Raw genomic sequence first — 23,134 nt, 5'->3', positions numbered from 1 at the left:
TTACAGCCCACTCTAACTTAAATCACAGTTTCACAGAGGAAAGGTGCTTGAGAAGATAAAGATGATGTCAACTACATAAATTATTTGATAGTGCAGGCCTAATTAGGAGATGTACCCTGTGCTTGCCAACTTATAATTGTGCTTCAGTTTACTGGAGAAGTAGGACCAACTGTAAGAAGGGACAAAGTGAAGCACAGCTTTATACTGGGGGAAGAGAATCAGGCAGACACTCCTGCACACCAGGCCCGTGATAAGTGGTGTCTTTAAATCAATTATTAATTTGGGAAATTTCAAAAAATTGGGGATTAGTGCTCAGGATAAGCAAAGAAAAGATGTTGGTAGTGCAGAGCAGCGTCCCGGAGAAATTCTGGGAGCTGTACAGGCAAACATCCATCTCCACCCTCACTGGTGGGTGCTGCAGTGCAGCTCAGCAGGTGAGGTCTCCTGAGCTACAGCTCTGACCATGGAGTATGTAACAGCACTCAAACCTCATGCAAAAGATTTCCTCGGCTTATTTGATAGCACAGTCATGCAAGAGGTTTCCTTAATGCTTCACCGTTCTGGTAGGGAACCAGCATGGGGATTCCCCACTCCTGAGAGCGAACAGCAACCTCTCTTTGCTGTTTTTCCTATTAAATGAACACAGGGCTCTTGAAGGCCTGAAGGCAAAAGCTCTTAAAAGGGAAGAAAAAGAAGACATTCCCCCAAGAGGCCAGGGACAGTGGAACAGCAGTGGTCTCATCCTGGTGTGGCCATCGCTGCTCCATGGGCAGCATCCTGTGCCATGATGTCCCTAGCTGTCATCCTCTGCAGCCGATAAAGTAAAAGCCATCCCTGCCGTTGCAGGAATGCCAACTTCATGCACAAAAAGCAACAGTTTTCATCCCAACTCTTCTCCTCTTTTTGCCATGCTGCGCTTTGCTTCGCATGTAGAGAAACCAGAACCGGTCTGGCATTGCAGCAGTTCCCCCAAGCCCTCAGGACTTGCTGATCATAACTCCTGCAAATTCAGTGTGGGGAGGGGGAAGATGAATCCTCAGAGGTGAGCCCGGGGTATTTTTTACCTCTCAGAGCACGTAGATGACTGTTGTGAGCACTGACAAGGCATGCAGCAAGTCAGTGAAGCCCCCTGCACACCAAGAAACACAATTTAATCCCTTTAGGTCAGAAACAGGGCAAACAAATTACTGGTTAGCAAAACAGACAAAGATTTAAAGAAATAGTTAAGGGAACGTGATGCCTTTGGCTGGTGACGAGAAAAAAAAAAAAAAAAAAAAGGAAAAAGAAAAAAAAAAAAGGTGCCTGAGTAACAGCAGTTAAATTAAAACCATCTCGGTGGCTGAAACGTGGCAGGAGTTTGAAGAGGAAAACAGCTGGCAGGAGCAGCAGCTCCCACCGTGATGCGGGGCCGGGCAGCCCTAGAGCACACACGTTTTTGGGTTCCTGCTCATCAGTGGAGATGAAGTCACTGCTGGTTTCTGAAGGTGTCCTCATCAGGCCTCTGCTCTGCTCCGGAGGTAAGGGTGTAAGCCTGACAGTAGTTTGGAAAAGTAAAAAAAAAACTGAATCTTAGATCAAACCTAATATATTCTATTAACTTTTAACATTATTGTGTTTTTCTGCTAATTAAAGCATACAGTCGGGTTTTCATCCTCTGTTCTACCCATGTGTCCACCTATTTTAGCCTCATCAGTGAGCTACCTGGAGACCAGCCATTCCCTGGACCAGACTGGGGAAAAATGGCTCATCCTAATTTAACACACTAATGGATATTTAGCTCAAATGGGATTTCATTTGACTCAGACACTTGAATTTCAAAAGTCTGTTCATTTTGTGTTTGAAGTCACGGAGATCTGAGCAAAAATAATTGACATTAAAATGCTATTCAGGCTCATTTTTCGGGAGGAAAAAGCGATCAGCTGAGGAACAGCAACAAGAGAGGGAATTTTGTTGAAGCAGCTTCAAAGACGGGGCAGATGAGGAGGAGAGGGCCGGGTATCCATGTGGTGGATGGGGCAGGGCGAGTGACGTCCCCTCAGCTCTTGGGGTCCTGCTTTGGGAAATGGGTCTGTGTTCTGTATGAAACCAGCACGGCTTGTATGTCATCATTAGTATTTGTGTTTTTTTTGGTTCACATTTTGCGATTCCCCCTGTGGTCACAGACAGCTGGGTAGGAAAGGGGTTTGTTAATACGGATGGGATGGCAGCGGAGCTTTTGCACTCCAAGGAAGGAGCACGAGATAGCCAAACACACTTAATAACCACCAGATTCACTTCAAATAAGATTACAATTTATTGAAAAAAATGTATGAAACTTTGATTTTATTTATCGAAACTATACAAAGTCCAACCCCAGAACGACGGCGCCCGCCCCCCCCGTCGCGGCTGCCATTTTGAGGGGGGCACAGCCACTGAGGGGCTCGGGGGCGGGGCTAAGACGAGAAGGGGGCGTGGCTTAGCGGCGAGCGGGCGTGGTTTGGAGGCAATGGGCGTGGTCTAGCCGCAAGGGGGCGTGGCCTGTGGGCGTCCCCGCCGCCCGCCCCGCCGTTGTCCGCCGGCCGCGCGCGCGGGGCGGGAGGGCTCGGGGCTGGCAGCGGTGGCGGCCCCGGGAGGCGATCCTGCGGGGCGGCCGCGGCGTCGGGAAGATGAACCGGAGCTTCAACAAGTCCCAGACTCTGCGCTACCTGGAGTGCAGCGCCGTGGAAGTGAAGAGCAAGGTGAGCAGCGGCGGCAGCGGGGACCGGAGCGGAGCGGAGCGGGCGGGCGCCACACCACCACCACCGCCGCTCGATCTTTTGTTTCACCGCCCGCACCCCCAGCGCTCGGCGTGCCCGGGCGGTCGGGAAAGCGCCCCCCGCGCTGCCTCGGGGAAAAACCCCAAATGTGGCCGGCTTGGGGGGGGGAAGGGGGCGCCTGCAGCTTCTGGGGAGCCCCCACGGGTGGCACTGGGGTCCTGTGCCCCGAGCTGGGAGCGAGTTTTTAAGCGGAGGGTGGGCTCCAGGTGTGGGGAGGGCTGGTTTTGGGGGGTTAAAGGGGTTTAGGGGAAAGCTGGTGGTAAGGGGCCGTGCGAGGGCATCGTGCCTGGTGGGGCTGGTGACCCTACAGCCACCTCGTCCCGCACCGGTGGTCTTGGAGCCAGCCTCTGGAAACAGCGACAGATTGGATGGACCTGGAGAAACGAGCAGGGAAAATGAAATAAAATAATATCAAATAAAATAAAACCGAAATCAGCAATAAACCCAGCGAACTGTCGTGCTGCTGTCGGTATCCAGCCCCCCCAGCCCTGGGCTGCGCTGTTTGGTAAGCGCCAGGCCTGTCCCAGCCTGCCCCAGAACGAGAAAGTTGAGTCCCAGAGCTCGCCTGGGCACCCACCCACCGCCAAGCCCGGCCCCACAACCCTGCTGGGCAGCCCACGGGGACAGGGGATTGGGGTCTGGGGTCTCTGGACTCCCCCCCTAGCATGGAGGAGCCCCTCAAGGTGAGAGGGTGCTGCTGTGGAGCAGCCCCTTCCCTCCTGCACAGGCATAAGGGAACCCCGTGCGAAATTATCAGTGGGCAGTCAGGTGGGTGATGGCCTGAAAACGTGATTTTTTTAATCATTTAGATGTTTTTGACGGGATTGCCCATTTTACCGTAGCCGGGTGGTTCCCCCGTAAGGGTAAGCAGCCAGGCAGCTGGTGCAGTGCGTTGGTCGCCGGGCAGATGTGGCGCCTCTTAAAAACTGGCCGAACTTTTTCCAGGCTCGTTAAGGATTAGCTGTACCTGGATTTTATTTCTCTCCTCTGGAGGAAAGTTCTTAAAAGTGCCCTCAGTTACAGGAAGGAGAGAGGCTGTGAGGTTCTCAGTACCAGCCTGGATGAGGCACTTCTTTGGCAGTCCCCGGTAGCCTTAAATCTCGTGATTTCTGATGCGTGTCAGGGGATTACTTGAAAACATAAATGAATACAAAGGGAAGGAGCATCCTGGCAGCTAGCTCTGATTTATCAGCGTCTTTCTTGCACGGTGTGAGCTTCGTGTGTGATGGGATTACAGCTGGTGCAAATGGACTTGTACCTCTCTTGGACCGAGCCTCACCCATCACTCCAGCTGGGCGTGGGGCCCTAAAGGATGTGGCTGCTCCCGATACCTCTGTCCATAGCTATTTCGATGCCTTGTGATTCTCCCAGCGGGAGCATTCGGAGTGATGTATTCCCTGGCTCCAAATCTTTGCCAAAAGACTAGTTTTGTGGCTCTCTGTAGTGCTTCTTGGTGTATGCCAGGTCAGCTTTTTCCTCTGGGCAAATGGAAGGTGCTTCCCAAGTCTCCTGCTCATTGTGCTGCAGTAGGTGCTGAAGGTGAAGTTGGAGCACGAGCCCTCTGCATGCATTTGTTCTCAAGCATGGCAGTAATTGTAATTGCAATAGTCTTCTGCTTGAAGCAGTCATCTTCCTTCAGGCTCTGTGCTTTCTCCCTGCCTGTCTCCTCCCCTGAAAGCCGGCCTTATAATCAAAACACTTAAGAGCTTATTGCTGGATGGGAGAGCGGAAGGAGAAAGAGAAACCTGCTTAGAAATTGGCACATGTCATAGGAAAATAATAATTGAATCGTAATTATATCTTATCCCTTTTCTCTTCCCGAGTCTTTCTCAACAGAGTGAATTAGAAGCTCAGTCGTTATCTAGGTGTTGTCTGCATAGCTCAGAATAAATGTTTCAGCCCATTTAGGCAGGATCTGAAGGCACATTATCTCGCTGGCGTAGAACAACTGTGTATTCTCATGTGCCTAGTGCTCTGTGGCTCCCTTCCCCAGCCTGGTGACAAGAGGAGTGAGTGTCTGTTCCCTTTGAAGAAATTACCTCTAATCTCTGAAAAAGGTTTCCAGATGACTCTTTCTCTCCTCTTTGCTGAGATCTCCAGAGCAAGCAGTGTGCGGGGATTTTTGTTTGTTTTACTAAGAATCTGGCATGCTGGCAGGAGATTGCAGCCCTATTTTCATCTTCTCTCTCTAGCTCTGCAGAGAGGTTGAAGGCCCCTCTCTCCATGAGTAACCTTCCTGAAGAACAAAAACTTACAAAACGAAAATTACTGTACATTAATGCTGAGGCTTCCTCTTTAATTAGCTCCATGCAGTCAATTTTACCTCAACCTCCTCCGATCAAGTGAAAAATAGAGAGATGATTTTCTCAATTGCACATGTAGCTTTTCGAATAGGAGGGTAGCTGTCAGCTGAAGTGTACACTTCTTTTCCAGTCACTTGGATGCTCTGGAGTGGTAGAGGTATGAGATTCCCTCAGGCCTTTAAATGGTAGCTCTCTGACTTGGTTGTGGGGGAGTTTTTGCATTTTAAAGCTGACAGTGTTATGTTTCTGGCTTAAAAGCAGTGCAGAATTATTATTTTTTCCTTCTCCTGCATTATTCTCTGTAAGGTGTATATACCAGAACAAATTAACTTTCAGATTTTCAAAAGGACTCTTGGTTGCCACCAAAAATAGTCCTTTAAAAAAAACCCCTCTTGTTTAGTTGCTAAACCTTCTTCAAGAATGAAAACTTTTGGTAATGGCTGAGGATTATAAAGGCACAGCTACCTGACTCAAGTGCAATTTTGGATACTCGGTGGTAGATTGTGGCATTTCTGCCATATTAATAGTGTCATATTTTCTTGTATTAACAACTGCTTTACAAGTTAACAATGTGACTAACATCCTTCTACTATAAACAAACCCATTAAGATAAATACATCCAGTTAACTATAACCATATTTCTTGTGCTCTCTCCTCCCATCCTGTTTCTTCCCTGTTCCAGTAAGTGGTGGTGTTCAGCTGAATGCTGCTACTGGATTTTGAATAAACTTTTGGTCATATTCCCATGCGTACAGGATATAGATGTGACAGTGGTGTGGTCCTTGAAGACAGAGGGCATGCTTGGGGTCAGCTGTGCCCTGTGCTTTTAGAAGTGCCTAGCAGATAAAATGGTGTCTTTTGGGCCTCGGACACGTGTGTGAGTCAGGCGATGCTTCAGCAAGTCTCTTCCCACCTGCTGGGTTGGAGTAACAGCCAAACACCTTGTGGGTGCCTTGTCTGGTGTGCAGGTCGTCATGCTTTGTATCAGAAGGTTAAAAATAACTGTTTTAACCTGAAATGCCCTTTTCCCTCCAGAAGTTGCTGATGCAGTTCAGATAACCTTAGTGATGTTGCACGTATATGTGACACTGCAGCTCTTACCTTGAAATGTGTGACACCAAGTGGTGTTTTACCTTTACCAAGAGCAAACTTGCCTTTACCAGTCCCCTGCAAAGCGTTTATAAAGCTCTGCTTCTCCTCTGCCTGGTGTTAACCAAGTGAGAGTTGTCTTTTCCAGCCTCTTGTACTTTGTGTGATTTCACTCTAACCCTGAAAGTCATGCAGGCCTTCTGCAGTTCAAGAAATGTTTTCCATGTGTTGCACTCTTCAGAACTGTTTTGACGTCCTCTAGGTTTAAAAAGATGTCGTCTATTTAAGTTTCTAAGCAGTACTTTAGTTTCTTCCAAGTTCGGATCATGCTTGCCATACCTAGAACACCAGGAAAATAACTGCAGAGAAAAGCCCTGTGATCGGCTGATGGTAACCGCTGGTGTTGAGCTTCAAAACATGGATTGTATGCAAACCAAATGTGGCACGGACTGAGAAAACCACAGTGCTTCCCCTCGCAAATGAAGGCAATATGCCATAGCAATATCGGCTTGAGTCACTCGGGATTTTTGCAAAAAGTGTCAGGAGGAAGATGTCGGGCTGTAAACATTAACCTCTTAAGAGGTCTTGTGCTTGCTCCGTTCTCTCTTCTGATGGATCCCACCTCCAGCTTCTCACCCTTGCTTTCGTAGCCACTCTTATCCTAATGGCTCGGGAGTTTCTGACCTGCTCGAAACTTCACCCAACAAGTCTGTCTTTCGGAGTTGGCTTCCGAATTTGAGCCCGGGCACACTGAAACAGCCCTAAGGGGCACTGAGCAAGGGGCCTTTAATTTGCTGAGGTGCCCTGTGAAGCTGAAAAGCTGCTTACAGGCGGAGCCAGAAAGGAATGTCTCCTCTCCGAGGTTAAAATACCTGCGGAGGCTCTGTGGGTCCAGCAGGCTGCTGGGCCAGCCACCTCTAAGGAGTTCTTCAGGGGGCAATGAATAGTGCTGTCCCCAGTAGTCCCTTATCACGCCTCTGTAAGAAGCTTTGTGGGTGCTTAATCGGGGCTCTTGGTAGCCAAGAAGCACTTCCATGGATGGATTGCTCGTCCCTAATTACATTTACAATGCAGGCCAGAAGTTGAGGATGAAACCTGCCTTCTGAGCCATTCCCTGCCTCTAAGGGCCACCCAGCCTGGGGCCATCCCTCTCCCTTCCTCCCTGGCTCCCGGTCCCTGTCAGGGCTCCAGAGACAGCCACTGTGGGACTGGGAGCAGCACGAAGGAGAGCTGGGGGAGACATGGAGAGAAGGGGAGAAAGGGAACAGCAGGGTACAGACAGAGAGGTGTGGCAGCAGAGCTCGAGTCCCAGCTGAAAACACCTGGCACAAAACCATTTACCCTGTGTCTGCTCCTTCTCACCCTGATCAGGTCTGCCTCAGTCTGAGGAGCTCGCAGGTAGGCAGAAATTACAGTCTGCGAGGCTAAGAGTGTTTGTTTTTCTTTCTGTCCCCGATACTCCATGGGAGAAGTAGGTGGCTAATGTAATTCGTGTTTATTGCTAAATGTTGCCCTTTGATGTCTTATTACAATAGCCTAAACTCGACTCCAGCAATGAGCTAGAGGGATGGCACCTCCTGAACATAGCACTTCTTTTTTCCACCCTGTAAAATTTGTGAAACTTAACCTTTTTCAAAAAGAATAAAAGGTCTGTTTTGCTGGCAGAGACCTCTTCCCTTTTATTTCTACAGAACAGCAGCCCTCCAGGTAAACAAACCTCAAAATCCTGCTCCCTCCTCTCCCCCATCCTCTCTTCGGCCCTCCCTGCTGCACCCAGAATTTCTTTCTGAATTTCTTTTCCCTTCAGTCATGCTGAGCTCTGTCAGACTAAATTCTCTTTAAGTTCCCTCAGACCCTCCTGCCCTCTGACTCCTGCAATAAGGGGGTGCCGTATTTGCGTTAGGTAAATAGGTCGGAGTGATTTACTTCATGATGGAGAGCTAATCTGCTTGTTAAAGCTGTTGGTTTGTCAGGCAGCGTAACACGGTATTGTTCTGGCAGAGGCTGCTGGCAGACGCCAGTCCTTGTGTCTCTGCCTTTCGAGTGATACACGAAGGATGAACTTTGTTTGTGGCTCAGGAAAGCAGACGGTCGTCTTGGCTGTCTTGGCAGAGCCCTCATTGAATGTGTAGTTTCTGGAAGACCCATGGCGGGGGTTATCTTGAAATTCCGTCTGAATACAATGCAGAGCACCCGGTCCTGAGCCGTGTGGCACTGCGAAACCTATTATCACTGCGATACTCGCTATCAGCCTCATTAGGGAGGATGAATGAACGGTCAGGGCTGAAGCATTTTGTTCCTCTTCTGAAAAGCCCCACTGACAATGGCTGCTGCCTGTGTATATGCCCAGGGTAAACTCATCAGCTACACCACGACTGCAGCAGGACTAACCTTTAAACAACACAGCATCAGCTGCGCTATCTGCCAAAATCCCTTTTGAAGGGGCTCCGTGTTCTCCTACAAACGAGCATTTACCAGGGCACATAGCCTGGCACGATGCCATGGTGCCTAAAGGAACCCCACGCTCCTGCCAGGCAGGAGGTGAAGCCTCCAGAGATCTTGTTCCTGCCTCTTGGGTTTGCCATGTAGGTGCTACTCTTGTCATGGGAAGATGGCTTCTTCTCTTTTGAATCCATGAGAAAGAAAGCTTTAAGATATTTCTGTTTGAAAACTACGTCAGCTTTCTGTTGGTTTAAAAAGTTGTTGCTCAGATTTTCTTTTGGAGAGGAGCAGGGGGTGGAGGACAAAGAGGGACTGTTTCTCCTCCATTGGAACCAGCTGTGGGTTGCTCAGCTTTTGTGCCTTTGGATGGGCATCCTGAATTGAAATCCAAACTGGAACCAGCCGTCAGTATCACAAACAAGCGGCATAGTTTGCCTAAACAGGCTTTCGGATGATCACAACTAGGCTTTGATGCCGAAGAGTGGGATTTTCATAACTGCGGAAATAATTTGAGAACATGCTTGCACCCAAAGCTGGTAGGGCTTTGCTTTTTTTTTTTCTGGTTGAAGATGTTCCTGGTGATGATTCAGGCTTTTGTTAGTCTCAGCAGAAGAGTAGCTTGCATTTGTAAGTTGATTTAACAACTGCAAACCTCTAAGCGAGTTACTCACAATTTTGAGGAAAAACTTATCTACAGAAAAGTCTCAGTTTTCTTTAACTGTTTTTGTTTGTTTTCTCTGTGGTTTCTTGCCCTGATACTGACTGACTTTGCAGATGAGAACTTCCACGAGGTCCTATCACAACCTGCCTTGTTTGTGGATTTATGGATATGGTTCTTTGGGAGTGAGTTAGCGTGATGTAGAGCTTCAGCTGGTTAGTACTAGTAGATTACTAGTACTAAACCATCTAAGCTCTGGAAAGAAATGTACCAGAGCAAATGTACCTTCTGCCTGATTTCTCTTAGATGCCTAAAAAAAAGTTGAATGAAGTTTCACTTCATTCATTCCCATGGTTGGAGAATCTCATTGTTTCCTCCTGCTCTTAGTAGCCTGCTTGGTTTCTGATAGCAGAGATAAAGTGAACTGAAGTCTTTTCTGCAATCGGTTCCTGACTTAAATACATGAAGTTATTTTAAATAAAACATTTTCAATTATCTTGTGCCACCACCCTCTTTTTTTTTTTTTTAACAGTCACTCATGAAGCTTCAGGAATAACAGCTGGTGCAGTGGCAGAAGGTTTAAACCTGTAAAAACTCATTTAAAATAAGAACTTCCCTCATCCTACATGGATACCAGGAAATTCTGGGGGCATGGAGAGGGAGTGTAACTTGCTAATAGCAGCCTGTGCGCTCACATACCACACTTCTTTAAAGGTCTTGTGGTTGGGATCCCGGTGGTATTGATAGAAAACGTGTAAAGAATTCTTATTAAGGTTGTTTGAATAGCTGAGTAATTTCTTTTGAAAGCAGTAGGGTGAACACTTCTGCTTCAAAGAGTGGTTCTGTGGATGCCCGAGATGATGGTAGTGAATGATGGAGCTTCAAAGCTAAATCCTGCAAATCCTCTGGGATGGCAACTTAAAAGGAAGCATATGCTTTAAATATTAAGGTGGCACATGGGAGCATACCTGTTGTCAAGCAGGGTGGTGTCTTGGTAGCCATGGTTTTATTCTAATGGGAGGACTTTAAAGGGTATTTGTAGACTTGAAGGCACTGACATGTGGCTGTATTTCTCACAGAAAGAGATGTGTACCATGATCAAGTGTCAAACTGGAGCTCTGGGCTGTGAAGACATGTGATAGCAGACACTCTTTGTTGTTTTCTCTTGCAGTTTGGGGCAGAGTTCAGAAGGTTCTCCCTGGACCGCTACAAGCCGGGAAAGTTTGAAGACTTCTATAAACTAATTCTCCACATTCACCACATCGCCAACCTGGAAGTGATGATCGGATATGCTGACGTGCATGGAGACCTCCTCCCCATTAACAACGATGACAACTTCTTCAAGGCCGTTTCAAGTGCCCATCCACTGCTCAGGGTTTTTATACAAAGGCAAGGTAAGACACAAAATTCATTTCAGTGCCTTGGCCAGTTCTGGGGCAAGGTGAAGAGCGGATCAGCCTTTATTTAAAGGCTGAGATGACACAAGAGGAATGTGGGACCCCTTCCACTTCTCAGGGTCACAGGCTGTTCTTTCGGACACCTCATTACAAGCATGTAAAATGGCATGACTTTAGGGCAAGCAGGGGTATGGCATTGCTGCCTGTCAGGCATTTGAGGGATAGCGTGCTGCGTGTCATCCATTATAATCAGTGTCACATCTAAATCATTCATGGCTGTATAGCATGTGAATGCACACAGATCTGTTGTTATTTAAAAAAAAAAAAAAAGTTATGTCACAAATGAATTCTTGTTTGATTCTGACCTGGCAGACAGCTGATAATTTCTCTTCTGTCCTTAAATAAAGGAGTGCTGATTCTTCCCTTTTTGAAATCATCAGCCAAGTGTTGGGCAGAATTGCCTGAATGTCAAGGTGACTTCAGATTTGAGTGGCTGCGTTGTTGTTGTCAAGCTTTTATTGCAGATATCTGGAAGTAGACCCTGCCTTCCCCCTAAAGGCTGTGTCTGACAGTTGCTTCAGACGAGGGTTGCTTTTTATAACGAGTTGTCTTCCTGCAGAACTCCTTCAGTCCCAGAGGAAGCCGGCGCTGTGTTAACACTGCCTCCACAGTGTGTGCAGGCAGGTAGCGATTTATAGCACAGGGTTTGGAATTAAAATCTGGTCAGTGGCAGAGTCAGAAACGAGACTTGATCTGTGGTTTTGAACAGTCATGTAGCTTTTTGGGGCTGGGCTCGTTGCTGTGTGCGTTTTTGTATTGACGGGGATTTAGCAAGAGGCTCCAGCCTGCTCCCTGATAGGAGCTGGTGTAGCCTGTGGTTTGCTTCTATGTCATCAGATACAGGCAGAGCTGTGTGGCCCTCCCCATCCAGAACATGTCTGCCTCTTTCTTTTGGATGAAAATAAATGCTCGAGGAGGCAGTGGAGAAGAGGATCCAGACCAGTTTCTTTTGTTTGTGTGTCTGTCAGATGAGTGGGAATGTCTCCTGAAAGAGGACTTGGGTTGGTAGCTCTCCTTTCTGGTGCAGGAAACAGCGAGCTGGATGACAAGTCCTATTACATCTCCTTCCTGCAACGCCTGTTAGGGCTTGTGAGTGTTCGTGGTGGGTCAGGTCATGAGAAATTGCTTGCATGACTGTCATGCCTGCATCAGCTCAAGTTTATTCATGTGTCTCTGGATCAGTCCTGTTCCAAACACGGCAGTCCTTGCTCCGAGCAGACCGCTGGAAGCCTTGAGTATCCCTAGTGGCACTGGGAGAGGAATTGCCACCAAACTGCTGGACACACAAGCAGGCAAGTAAGAGAATACTGTTGGCTCCATGTGGGGAAGATGCTCCCTCCTCTTCTTCAGCAGGAAATTGTATGCTAGTCAGGGAGGTTTGTAACTCGTAACCTTAATGGAAAAGGTGCCTTTAACACAGGACTCCTGTGGCTAATGCTTGTGGATGCTTCCAAACCACCTCGTACATTTCCTTTTATGAGAAGAGACTTGGAGGAATTGTTCCCTTCAAAAATAGCAGGAGTTCCTGAAATTTTATCAAATCTTGTTTGTTTTTCCCTCCTTTGCTCCACCATAACCCCCCCTGCACACACAAACACAGTTTTCCCTTTCTTCAGACCGAGGTGCTGGTCCTTCTGCTGGAGAAGGAGGGGAGCAGCCCCTATCCCAGCAAGCAGGAAACCATTGTGCCATCCTGGGGAATGCGGTGTGTCCGCTGTGCTTCGGCTCACACCCTCAGCTCGGGCTGCGGAGGCGGGAAATTAAGTCGAAAGGGATGCCAGTAAAACATGAGGCCGGTCCTCCGACTTCAGTGGAGGCTGCAGGGCACGGGCTGTGCGGCTCGCTGGGCCGTGGATCGCTGCTCTTCCGTAGGAGAAGTCCTCGGGGGTGGCTGCCAGAGGCTGTTCCCGCACTGCTGTTGAGCAGGGAGGAGACTGGGCAGAAGTGTGTGGACGTGGAACAACTGAGTAGCCCAAGTTGAGGTCCTTTTCTAGCCGAGCGGGCTGTTTATCAGCTGCGTGATTAGTCATTTGGGCTGTTCTCACAGCTTATAGCTGGGCTATCCTTTCTCTTGTCAAGGGGGTTATATAATGATGATAAACCCGCTTAACTGTTTGTTACCAGGGGGACAGAACTGGGGACAATAATCAGGCAACAACTCGCTAGTTTGATTTGTTTTATTTTATTTTAAATCTGAGCTTAGTCTTGCACTTAAATTCAAAAGCACTTCCCTCATTTGTCCTGAGGCTAGCCATGTGCCTGTGAGGCTGGTGTCTAGGTATGGGATAGCTGTCTTAATCTATGTCCTTGTTTTTTTATTTTATTATTTATTTTTTTCCACACCTGAGCCCCCAGATTTTCAGGATCACAGTAGCCGTTCTCCCTTCCCAGCAAGGAAATGTCAGTGCTTATAAGCCAGCCTTTTTATTAAGAACTGGCTTGCTGTTCCCAGTGTGCCTGCGACAATCACTGCAGATGCTTTTTGGGGTCTTGAGGTCTCTGGGACATCTGACGGTTACATTTGAGCGCGCTCAGCTGTGTCAAGTTTTTATAGCTGGTAGTGATCCATCTGCACAAAGTATGTGTTGCTCTTCCTTCCCCCTCCCCTCCGACACCAAATTACAATGCAGATAAAAATCCTAATTAGACAAGCAGGCTATAAAAAGAAAAACAAGCCAGTTTTCTTTCGACTTGCTTTCCCAGGCTACAGCATGGGCTGTGTCCTCAGCTGTTGTAAACTGATGTGGCTCTTGACTTCATTAGCACAATAGCGATTTATATCAGCTGATGCTTCCAGCCCAAGAATTTACTCACTTGGCTGTGACCGGTGTCAAACATACCCAGAACCCTGCGTGGAAGATGCCTGCTGCTGGGGAAAGGACGGATGCACCAGCGACCTCAGAACAATGCGAGGAATTATGGATGTGTTTGACTTGCTCCACAATAACTGAGCTCTTGTACTCTGGCCAAGACCTGCATGAAGGAAAGGCTTATCTGTTGATGCAGTTCTTCATCAGTGTTGCAAGACTTCGTTTGTTCTGTGTCTGTTTTAAACTACAGCTCGTGAGAGACACAGTATTTAATACAGCAAAAATTAAAAGTATAAGCTCTGTATTCAAGTAGAAACGAACTAAAAAAACCAAATGGGTCAGTATTACATAGTGTGACTGCATTACATTTTTTCTTCTATGATTAAATGGAATGACATTACTATCAAATCTTGTTTTAATGCCTGTCTCCTGGAGGCAGAGTGTGTTCAAACCAGGCTGTTTTGGGGGCTCTGAAACAGAAGGGAGTGACCAACAGCAGAAGCGTTATGACTCCTTCATCGTAAACCCGCCTGAAATGACTCCTCAGGCTTTGCAAGCAGATCATCAGGATTTAAGTGAAGGTCTACGAGACAACAGATCCCAGATTTCCCCTCTTTTGCTTGAGATACCAGCTATGGTGTGCTTAACCTAGTGAGGTTAGGAGCTCCGGGAGGTGTTGTGTGTAAGGACTGAGATGGTGCTTGTGGCTGCTGCATGCGTACAGCTGCTGATAATCTGAATCAGCAGGCGTATTGCTGTGGTTCTTAAGCAACTTCCATAAACACAACAGTAAACTATGGGTGTTGGGGAGCTTAATTAAGCCTAAAACAGAATCCAGATCAAACTCACGCTCTTTCCATTAATACAATTAATTTTAAAGCTTCCTAAAGGTTTGAATGGTTATGTAAGTATCCTACAGGTAGGGAAGAGGTGGAGTGCTGGAGTGTCAGATGCTGGAGCTGTATTTCTGCATGTTTTCAAATATCAGGCTTCCTATGGGAACAGAAAAGAAAAAGAAAGCCCTAAGAAGCTGAAGAGCATTTGAACAGAGCAACTAAACCTAAAACACTCTATAAAGCTAACCAGAACAAGGCCTAACATAATAATTTAGTTAATGCCACAAATGAACTGCAGCTGTTAATTGAGGTGGCCTGAAGCTAGAGGAGGCTGGTGTCTTGTAGTACCTTTATTGTCTTGTATTTTGCAGTCTGGAAAACTGATAGTGTGTAAAAAGCCATTAAGTCCCATCTTCAGAGACTCACTATTAAGTGTCTGCTCTTCTGTAGTTATATTTTAATAGCCTATTACTGTAACAGTAAACCAGCACATCGAACACCAGACCTTGCTTTTCTCCTGGAGTGGTTAGCGCTGCTGTCTACCATCAGTTCTCACTTAAAGCTCAGTCCAAAATCAACAGGGAGAAATGTGCGCTGACCAGGCTGCCTTTTGGATCTGGCCTTGAATTTGGCTCGTTTTAATGAGTTTGGAAAAAGCTAATTTTCCTCTGCAGCGTGCAGTGACTGATGTGTTTAAACTGCTGTGCCATGCAGCAGAAAGTTTCTTCTCTGTGTGCAGAAGCAGATAAATAGCTCTGCAGTTTTTGTTTTTATTTTTTTTTACCTGGCAAAGTTCTGTTCTGCTTGAGGTACCCACATCTGTGCTTAGCTGTCTTGTTTTAGAAAATCATAGCAATCACAGCTATGAGTTTTAAAATAAAAATGTGCTAATGGGAATCGTGCCCAGGTCTGACTGCAAAACTGATGGTGGGTTGTTTTATTGTCTTTCATACTCTAAGCAGATAATCCTCAGGAATGGTGGTTGGCTGTCTAACCACATGTGTTAAACATGAGAACTGGCTTTGAGGCAGCAACTAAAATTAAACCTATTTTCAGCTATCTAAAACCCTTAACTCTCGGCTTAGGCTTCCAGAGGAAAAGCTGAAGTCTTCCACGTCTTTTTGGTTCTTCAGTAACCTTCCTGTTTATTTTACAGCACAGGCGTTAACTTTATCACCTCGAAAGGCTGTCCTGAACAAGAGCAGGGTGGTTTTACTGCTCTCAGAGGCACCTGATATATTAAATGATAAAGCAGGTAGCAGCTCATGTGGAGGGGAATCCTGAACTGCTTCTGGTCTTGCTCTTGGTTGGGCTGCGCAGATTTTCAAAATGTTCTTCTGCACATTGGAGGGAATAAAATTAAAGGTAAGGGTGCAGAGAAGGTGGCTTGAGACTTACATGCCCTTGTAAAAGAGGAGGGAGGAGAAGCCACTGCTGTAGCACTTGGTGCAGTTCATTGATGAAACAGAAGATGCAGCTCTGCTGCTCTCCAAACTGTCCTAGGGCTGCCACCGTGTCTCCTCTGCCCTGGTTTGGGTGTGACCCAGTGTCTGAGCTCTCTGAGAGAGCTCTTTGGCAGAAAACCAGTTGTTCTTGTGAGGCACCAGCGTGGGATGGGCAGGACGGCCGATTGAAGTTGCCATGAAGCCTCAGCTTCCTGGGAGGAAGCAGTTAGCAGCAGTGTTGCCTGTTTCCAAAGTCTGCAAGCACTGTAAAAGGAGGAAAAAGCTTCTTGCCTCAGCTTTGACGAGATTAGGGAAGGGTGGTAGATTTCATGCTAATATAATAGGAATTGCTGCTGGGCTTAAACCCTTTCATGATTTTTCTCAGAAACATCTCTGTGTTTGAGCTGGAGGGGTCTTTGCTTGTTAAGCCAAGTAATCTTTGTCCCACTCGAGTCCTTTGATATCTGAAGATAAGTAAAATGCAGCTGTTTGTTTCACTGAAGTCTGGCAACAAATTACTGGAGCTCCATTGCCCCACCTTTCATGTGCAAATGATGAGACTGGGTAATCTTTCAACTACTTTATTAAGCATCTTTGAAAGCATTACGTTTTATCTGGCTTGTCAGACATAAACACAAAACAGCCCTGGATTTTGTTTTTGGCATGGTTAGCAATACCTGGTGGCTGAGCAGAGCCAGCACAAGGCTCCTTGAAAACTCCCTTTTTGGAGTACGTGGATATTTGGTTTTCATCTGCAGCCAGAAGAGGTGGTGAGCAAGAATTGTAGGTGATAGGCGAGGAGAGCACGTGGAAATTGTGTTGCCTGCAAATTGGGTTTCTAGAGTAAATCTGAAACTTGTTTTACAGTAAAGGTTTCACTGGGCGCTGTATAAATGTTGGTAGCTGCACTGTACACTAGGGATGCAGCAAAAGCCTTGTGAAAATGCTGCTGTGCTGTAACTGGCAGAAAAAACTTGTGGCACTTCTGTACTAAAGCTACATGGGGCTTGCTTTTAGTTGCAAAGTTTAGTAGCTTGATAATGAAAGCATATTAATAATAAAAATTATACTTTAACTGCTACAGCTGATTGCATTTAAATTGCGTTTAGCTGGCACCGGCACCACAAGCTCAGCTGAAGTTAGGCTGAAGGAACTCATTTACGGGGGAAGCTCGTGCAGCCTTTAATAAGAAACTCTACTCAGCTCCATGCTTGGCTTTCGCTGGTGAGCCGCGTGAGAACAAGTAAATAACCAGTCTTTTCTTTCATTCCTCAGTGCCGTGCGTGTTGTCTTACAGTTGCAGATTGCTGCTGTGACAGTGCTTAGAAAAACAAGACAGAAGGACTCCCCCAGTTATTCCCAATGATGTCTACACAAAGACATTCTCCAGGAAAATTATCGTCTTGTTTGTACTGTTATAATCTTGTTTTCTTCCTTGGTCTGGCCCTTTTAATTTAAGATAGAGAATCTGCTCCAACAGGTGGCTTGACCATACAAAAACATCGGAGAGGAAGGCTTGTCAGACGATCCTCTCTCGTTGAGGTCTGTACGAGGGAATTTTCCACTATTTATATTTCCCTACCTTAGCAGTCAAAATACAAGATTCTGCTTCCTGCACATGGCTCAGGTTTTTTCCTGTCCTGCCTAGCTGTCATTTCCGTTCCCAAATGATGGAAACAAGTACGACAGCGTGCGGATAATGATGAAAGGCACTTGCCAATCTCCTCTTGACACAGGCGGTGGAGTTCACCTGAAGAGACCTCGCACGCTCAAAGCAGCTTTCATGTGGCGAGGGAGTGTAGATAGCACAATGCAGATGCTTATGTTACCTCGGGATTCAGGCCGCTGGGAAGAGGCTCTCTGTTGAATTTCTGAAGTGCTCTAAAGGGCTTCTGACAACTTAATGTGTGGGTGCACTCCTGCACCGCAAGCAAGTGTGCGGTGTTGGATGCTTCTGCGAGCTGTTCGTAGTAGGCATCGAAAAGCTAACTTACCTAATGGAAAATATAACTCTAAAAACCTCAAAAATACATGCTTTTTAAAAGTGAAAGCTCCTCTTTTGTCTTCTCACTGCCTGTGGTGTTAGGATTGCGCTTCCCCAATGTGACTGTCAGCTTTAATAAATCTGCACCAGAACTCAGGATATTCAGTTCCAAGGGGAAAAGCGGTGTGGGGACAGTTGAAAGGCCTCTTTCTTGAGCCTGTCCCTAACGAAGAGCTGCTTGGATCTTATTTTTTCCTCTGTGCTATGTTTAGAGTAGCAAAGAATCCCGGAGGAATACTGAGGAAACTATTAACCTAGAAAACTTCACTGTTCTTGCTCTTCAGTCCCCTGCTATATCCTAACACCAAGTAACCTCTAAAAGCTTCACATGAACAACTTCCACACCACTTGTCTCCTCCTCCTTTCTCCCTCCTTCATTTTCCTGTATTTTTTCTGTCTCTCTGGTTTCTCCCCCTTACTGTTTTTTTTTCTTTTTCAGCTCTCTGCTTTCTGTTCCTTATTTTAGTTCTGAATTGTTCTGCAAGGCCAGTGTGTTTGTGGGGCGAAAACACCCAGGTGCTGGTGCCTGGTATTCCAAGCATTAGAAGAAAGCTTGGAGAGTGTTAGTAGCAGTGGAGCGGCAGTGACAGAGCAGGTAAGGAAATAAGAATTAGTGAGGAAAAACCGCCCGCAGTCGGGGTCTTAAATGAATTTATTCTCTGCTTGTGCCTTTGGATTAGAAATAATAGAGAAGTTGGGGATTTAAAAATAAGCAGCGTGAGACTTTGAAGGAGAACACTTATCTACATTTATTTCACTAATGAATAAGAAACTCTGTAGTGCCTGGTCACTGTGAAAATTGGAGGGCTGGTGGAAGGCAGTGTCCGAGCACAAAGAAGTCGTGGAAGGTCTCCAGCAGCAGCAGGCTCTGAGGCTGAGTTTCTGCCTCCTCCTCCACTGCAGGTGACCACGGCTGCTTCTACTGAAGTGGAGGTACCAGGATTTGAGAAGGCTTAAACCTGTTTTAGTCCTCCACAGGTACCAGGGAGGTGTGATGAGAGGAGGTCTGTCACTTCTGACATCTCGTTGAACGCTGATGACAGCCGGTCTGAGTTGTGCCGTAGTAGAGAGTGGAGCTAAAGGTGTATATACACAGAATATCAGCAGGAGATGTGACAGTCTTGTTATGCTCGCATTATTTTTGCTCGCTTAAAAGTGCACTGGGAACGTGTGCAATGTAATCATTGATTTTCTGTACCCACTTCTGGCTGAGTATTAGAGAGGAGAGGGTAGCTTACAAGGAGCCAACTTAACATTTGTGCATCAAGCCCTTGGGACGTGCTCTCTCCTCAAGCTCGAATCATCTTTACAGCTACAGAGGACCTCTTTATGGTGGATATGACCTCTCAGAAAATGTGAGATTCTTGTTTCCAGTGTTAAACTAATCTGGATCCTTCAGTGCTGTGGCTGAAAGGCTGCTTCTTCATCCGCTAGGTTACTTCACGAGGGAGTTACTTTTCCATGTGGGTAACCACATCGTGTCTTCTTTTATCGGGCTGTTGTACCTCAAAGGTTGTGTCCTAAGGGTTCCCCCTAGATAATAACCGAGGCGCAAAGAGTGCTGATGACCTGCTAGCGAGCTTTGCATTTGCAAGGGTAACTGAGCTAACGCTGGTCATGATTTCCATTAGGTCTGCCTAACGCCTCTTCTTGTGTAAATAGGACAAGCCCGGGGGGCGCATCAGGTTCTTCTTTGTTTTAGTTGACTTCAGTAGTGGTGTGGCTGGTGCCTTTGTGACCTCTCGGAGGTATCTGGCCTTGCACTGGGCCATCATTACGAAAAAACAGGAAACTTTGTGTTTAGCTTCACTCTTCTGTCCAGGTCTCGTGTCTTCTGCTGTTGAAAGCAAAGGTATATGAGAGTATTGAGAAACTTCCCCTTCCCCGTTTTTTGGCTGATCTCAAAAAACAGAGGGGCTTCAGAGGTTATGTGACAGCATTACCTGGCAGCTCTGGTCACACCATGGAGTTTGGGACCTTAACTTTTCTTGCATTAAACTTGTCGGTTATGGGGATCTGTTCCTGGCATGCCCCACCTGGAGTGGAAGTTCAAGCAGCTTGTGCGTTGAAGGCCTTGCATGCTGCCTTCACCGTACCTCAGAGGCATGCAGTGTAGTGAAGAAATGCAGTAACTGGGGCGTTATCCAGGTAGATCTCTGCTGTGCCTGTGCCGCAGAGCACTCTGAGGTGGCTTGCCATGTCATCCAGAGGGGGATGGAGAGCAGAGGGAGAGCACTGAGAGAAGCCTTGGCTGGATATCCACGGTGGCTTAGCATATGCTGCTGTGGGCACTGTGGTTTGGCAGCGCCCCAAAACCCACGTCCCCTCCCCGAAATGTTCCCAGAAGCAGCTGGCCACAGGAGCCAGCTCCCGGACTGCAGATCGCAGGAAACAGCTTGCTGCGACAGCCGCGTGTTCCTTTGCTCAGATGACCCTCAGCAAGGGCCCAAGCCACCTGCATCATCGCTGGGAAGTGTGTGGTGTTGGCAAGCACCAGGAGGGATGTTGCTGGTGCACACAGAGACCTGTCTAACCGTGGGCTTCCACCAGCATCCAGCCCCAGACAACGCCAAGAGATGGTATTTGAGCATCCCTGAAACCAATTTTCCAGCCCTCCCTCTGGCTGCCTGGAGTAAAGCCGTGCAGCAACATCTTCCTGAGTGTGTGGGTTGGGATTTTTGTTTGTGTTGCCTTTTGTTTTCCTGTTTTGTTTTTGTATTTTTTTTCCCAGCGCCGTAGCTCGGTCGGTCCGTGGCGGCTGTGTCCCACACCCTGCTTCTCACGCGGTGCGTCCTGGGTTCCCAGGGCCCTGTTGCATCACGAGGAAGTGCCGGAGCAGCAGCGCGGTGTGGGTGCCTTTCTGCCCCGATGGGTGTCACACGGTGCGTGGGTAGCACGCTCCCTCCGGAGTCCTGTCGGTCTGGTTTATGGGTGGGGGTGCTTATCTTGGAGGATCGCAGTTACCAGCTCCATCGGTCTTCAGAAGTGGTGCTGCCTCTGCCCCAGCCTTCCCGTCGGCTCCACGTGGACGTCCCAGGAGAGCTGAAGCAGAGGTGTGAAGGAGGTGCTCCTACATGTGCATTGGCAACCAGGTGTCCCTGCCTCGCAGACCTCCTGGCACTCCAGAGGCTGCCTGCGTTGGCAGTGAGTGTTGCTGGAGAGCTGCTTGTGCGTAGAAATAAGAAGGGGGAAGTTGCATCCCTGCTGAGGAGGACTCAGAACAGCAGGGAATGCTGTTAGAGGTATTTCTGGAGGTGTTCACACTGCCCGGAGTGTCGTGGATATTGGTCCATGCGGTGAAGGAATCCCTCTCCTCTCAGACGTGGTGCCTGTCTACAGTGTGTGCAGATAGCTCTGCGAGCTGGCCCGATGTACAGCTGCCAGAAGTGGCACACGTGGTTCAGAGCAGCAGGGAGGAAGAGTTCAGGAGGTCTCGTCACCATGCAGCTGTTAACTCACACTTAAAAGTGGGCTCAGTAAGGACTCCAGTTCCAAATTCACACTCCCTATGTTATTTAGCTTCCTAGGTCTTTTGCCACAATATGTTTTTTATATGGTTAAAACACGAATAATTTTAAATCAAAGGTGTGAGTCTGATGATTACCAAGTTCCCAGTTCATACAAGTGGTGTGTGTGCCTGCCGCTGGTGGCACAGTCACTCCTGTGTAACATAGTCACCTCCGTGATAATGCATGTGAGCTTTTGTGATGTGCAGACTTCTGCCTTCCCAACAACATGAGGCTGGTAGGCTTTTTTTTTTTTCTTTCTTTTTTTTTTCCCTATTTTCTGTCTTGTGGTGGGCAAGTTACATGCCTAACTTCTTACCATCCCACTCAAAGGTAGGTGAACAACTTCCACACTGGCCTGATGAACTGTTCTTTGTGATATTTTGGGGTCTTAAAGACACTTCAGATCCAATGAGTCTCCTTATCCATTAAAATTGGGGTGCCGAGTTCAATCCAAACCTTATAAAAACCCCAAGGAGCAGAATAGTTCTGCCAGCTTTATTTGAAGGATTCTGTGTGCATCTCTCTGGAAATCTTCATTCATCTAAAAACAAAACAAACAAAAACCACCCCATTTTTTTTGCACGTTCACTAGCTTCTGCTGGGAGGTGAGATACCAGCACCTCAAATAACAACCCTGGCCTTAAGCAAGCATTTCCTAATGAAGTTGCTTGACTCACCAGCTAGTGGGAATAGCAGCCTAGCTCCACTTTACTTGCAGGGAAAGGGTTCCCTGGGAGAGACTTTACAAAGGCTTAACGAAATTCTCTGGATTTTCACTAGTCTGCATTTTTCTCCGGTGGCTGGGATGTAATGTGCTGGTAAATTGGGTAAACTCGGGGCTCGAGGTCCCCTCCTAAAGTGCTCTGTGCAGCTCTGTGGTCCTTCCTCAGAAAGGGGAGAGAGACCTTATATTGGAGTGCTGCCACCATGTCTGCTGAATCATGACCATGAAAACCGCTGAAGGGGGTCTGTGCTAAATAACAGGTGTTGTCTGCCAATGGTTATTTTTGGTGGTTTCAATTACAATCCTCCTTTCTCCAGCGACCGCACTGGTGTTTGTGTAAGTGGATGCTGAATTGCAACAGCGAAGCCACTGAGTACCTAAGCCAAATCTGAAGAAGAGTGGACACGTTTGCAGCAATGTGCCTGTGCTTCTCAGCTCCTCCAGCCCATGACCCTGAACCTCTTCCTTGTATAAACATGGATGTAAGCAGTCAGGATATTTTTGTTTAGGAGCAACATCAGGAGGTTTAACTGGGAAGAGGCAGCGCAGAGGATGGAGCAGTGGTTAGGCTTTTGAGTCTTTGTCTCAGTGGGAAAGTATGAATGCATTTAATACTGAATTTGCACTCTTGACTGGCTGGGACCCAGCCCTGACCACAGCGCCTGCTGATGCTGCAGGGATTGCTTTGGCATTTAGCATCTGGACGAAGGGAAAGCACTTTGGGGAGCTTATTAGTAGGCTGAGAGGAGCAACCGTGACTTTTTTTTTTTTGCATCCTTTCACTCTTACCCTTTTTTTTCCCTCCCCTTTCAGCAAACTCGATGTTTAGACGTCTTGTGAATGAATGGCGGAAAGTCTTTGACTTCTGTTTTGAGGGGAAGCCAGGAGTGACTAACATTCCTTAATCTGATTTTATTGCACATTCTTGTCTTGGATATGTTTTCTCTTTCCCTCAACCAAAAGAAGAAAACAATTCCTGATGCAAGTGGTTTCTAAGCTCTGTCTTCCTGTAGCTCCACATG

General features: G+C 47.2%; 1 protein-coding gene across 1 annotated transcript in view; it reads left to right on the top strand.

Annotated features, from left to right (window-relative positions):
• Positions 1 to 2,560: 2,560 nt before the first annotated feature.
• The window catches only part of PARD6G (par-6 family cell polarity regulator gamma), a 47,592-nt gene continuing 27,018 nt past the window's right edge, over positions 2,561 to 23,134 (top strand). The window contains exons 1-2 of the mRNA XM_084507994.1: positions 2,561 to 2,717; positions 10,459 to 10,681. Of these exons, the coding sequence (XP_084364120.1) occupies positions 2,646 to 2,717; positions 10,459 to 10,681 (295 nt within the window). The 5' untranslated portion in view covers positions 2,561 to 2,645. The remainder of the gene's footprint in view (positions 2,718 to 10,458; positions 10,682 to 23,134) is intronic.

The sequence above is a fragment of the Aythya ferina genome (assembly GCF_964211825.1).
Source record: "Aythya ferina genome assembly, chromosome: 2".
NCBI classification, from domain to species: Eukaryota; Metazoa; Chordata; class Aves; order Anseriformes; family Anatidae; genus Aythya; species Aythya ferina.
The sequence above is the reverse complement of the archived record's forward strand: the minus strand, read 5'-3'. Positions and strand labels throughout refer to the sequence as shown.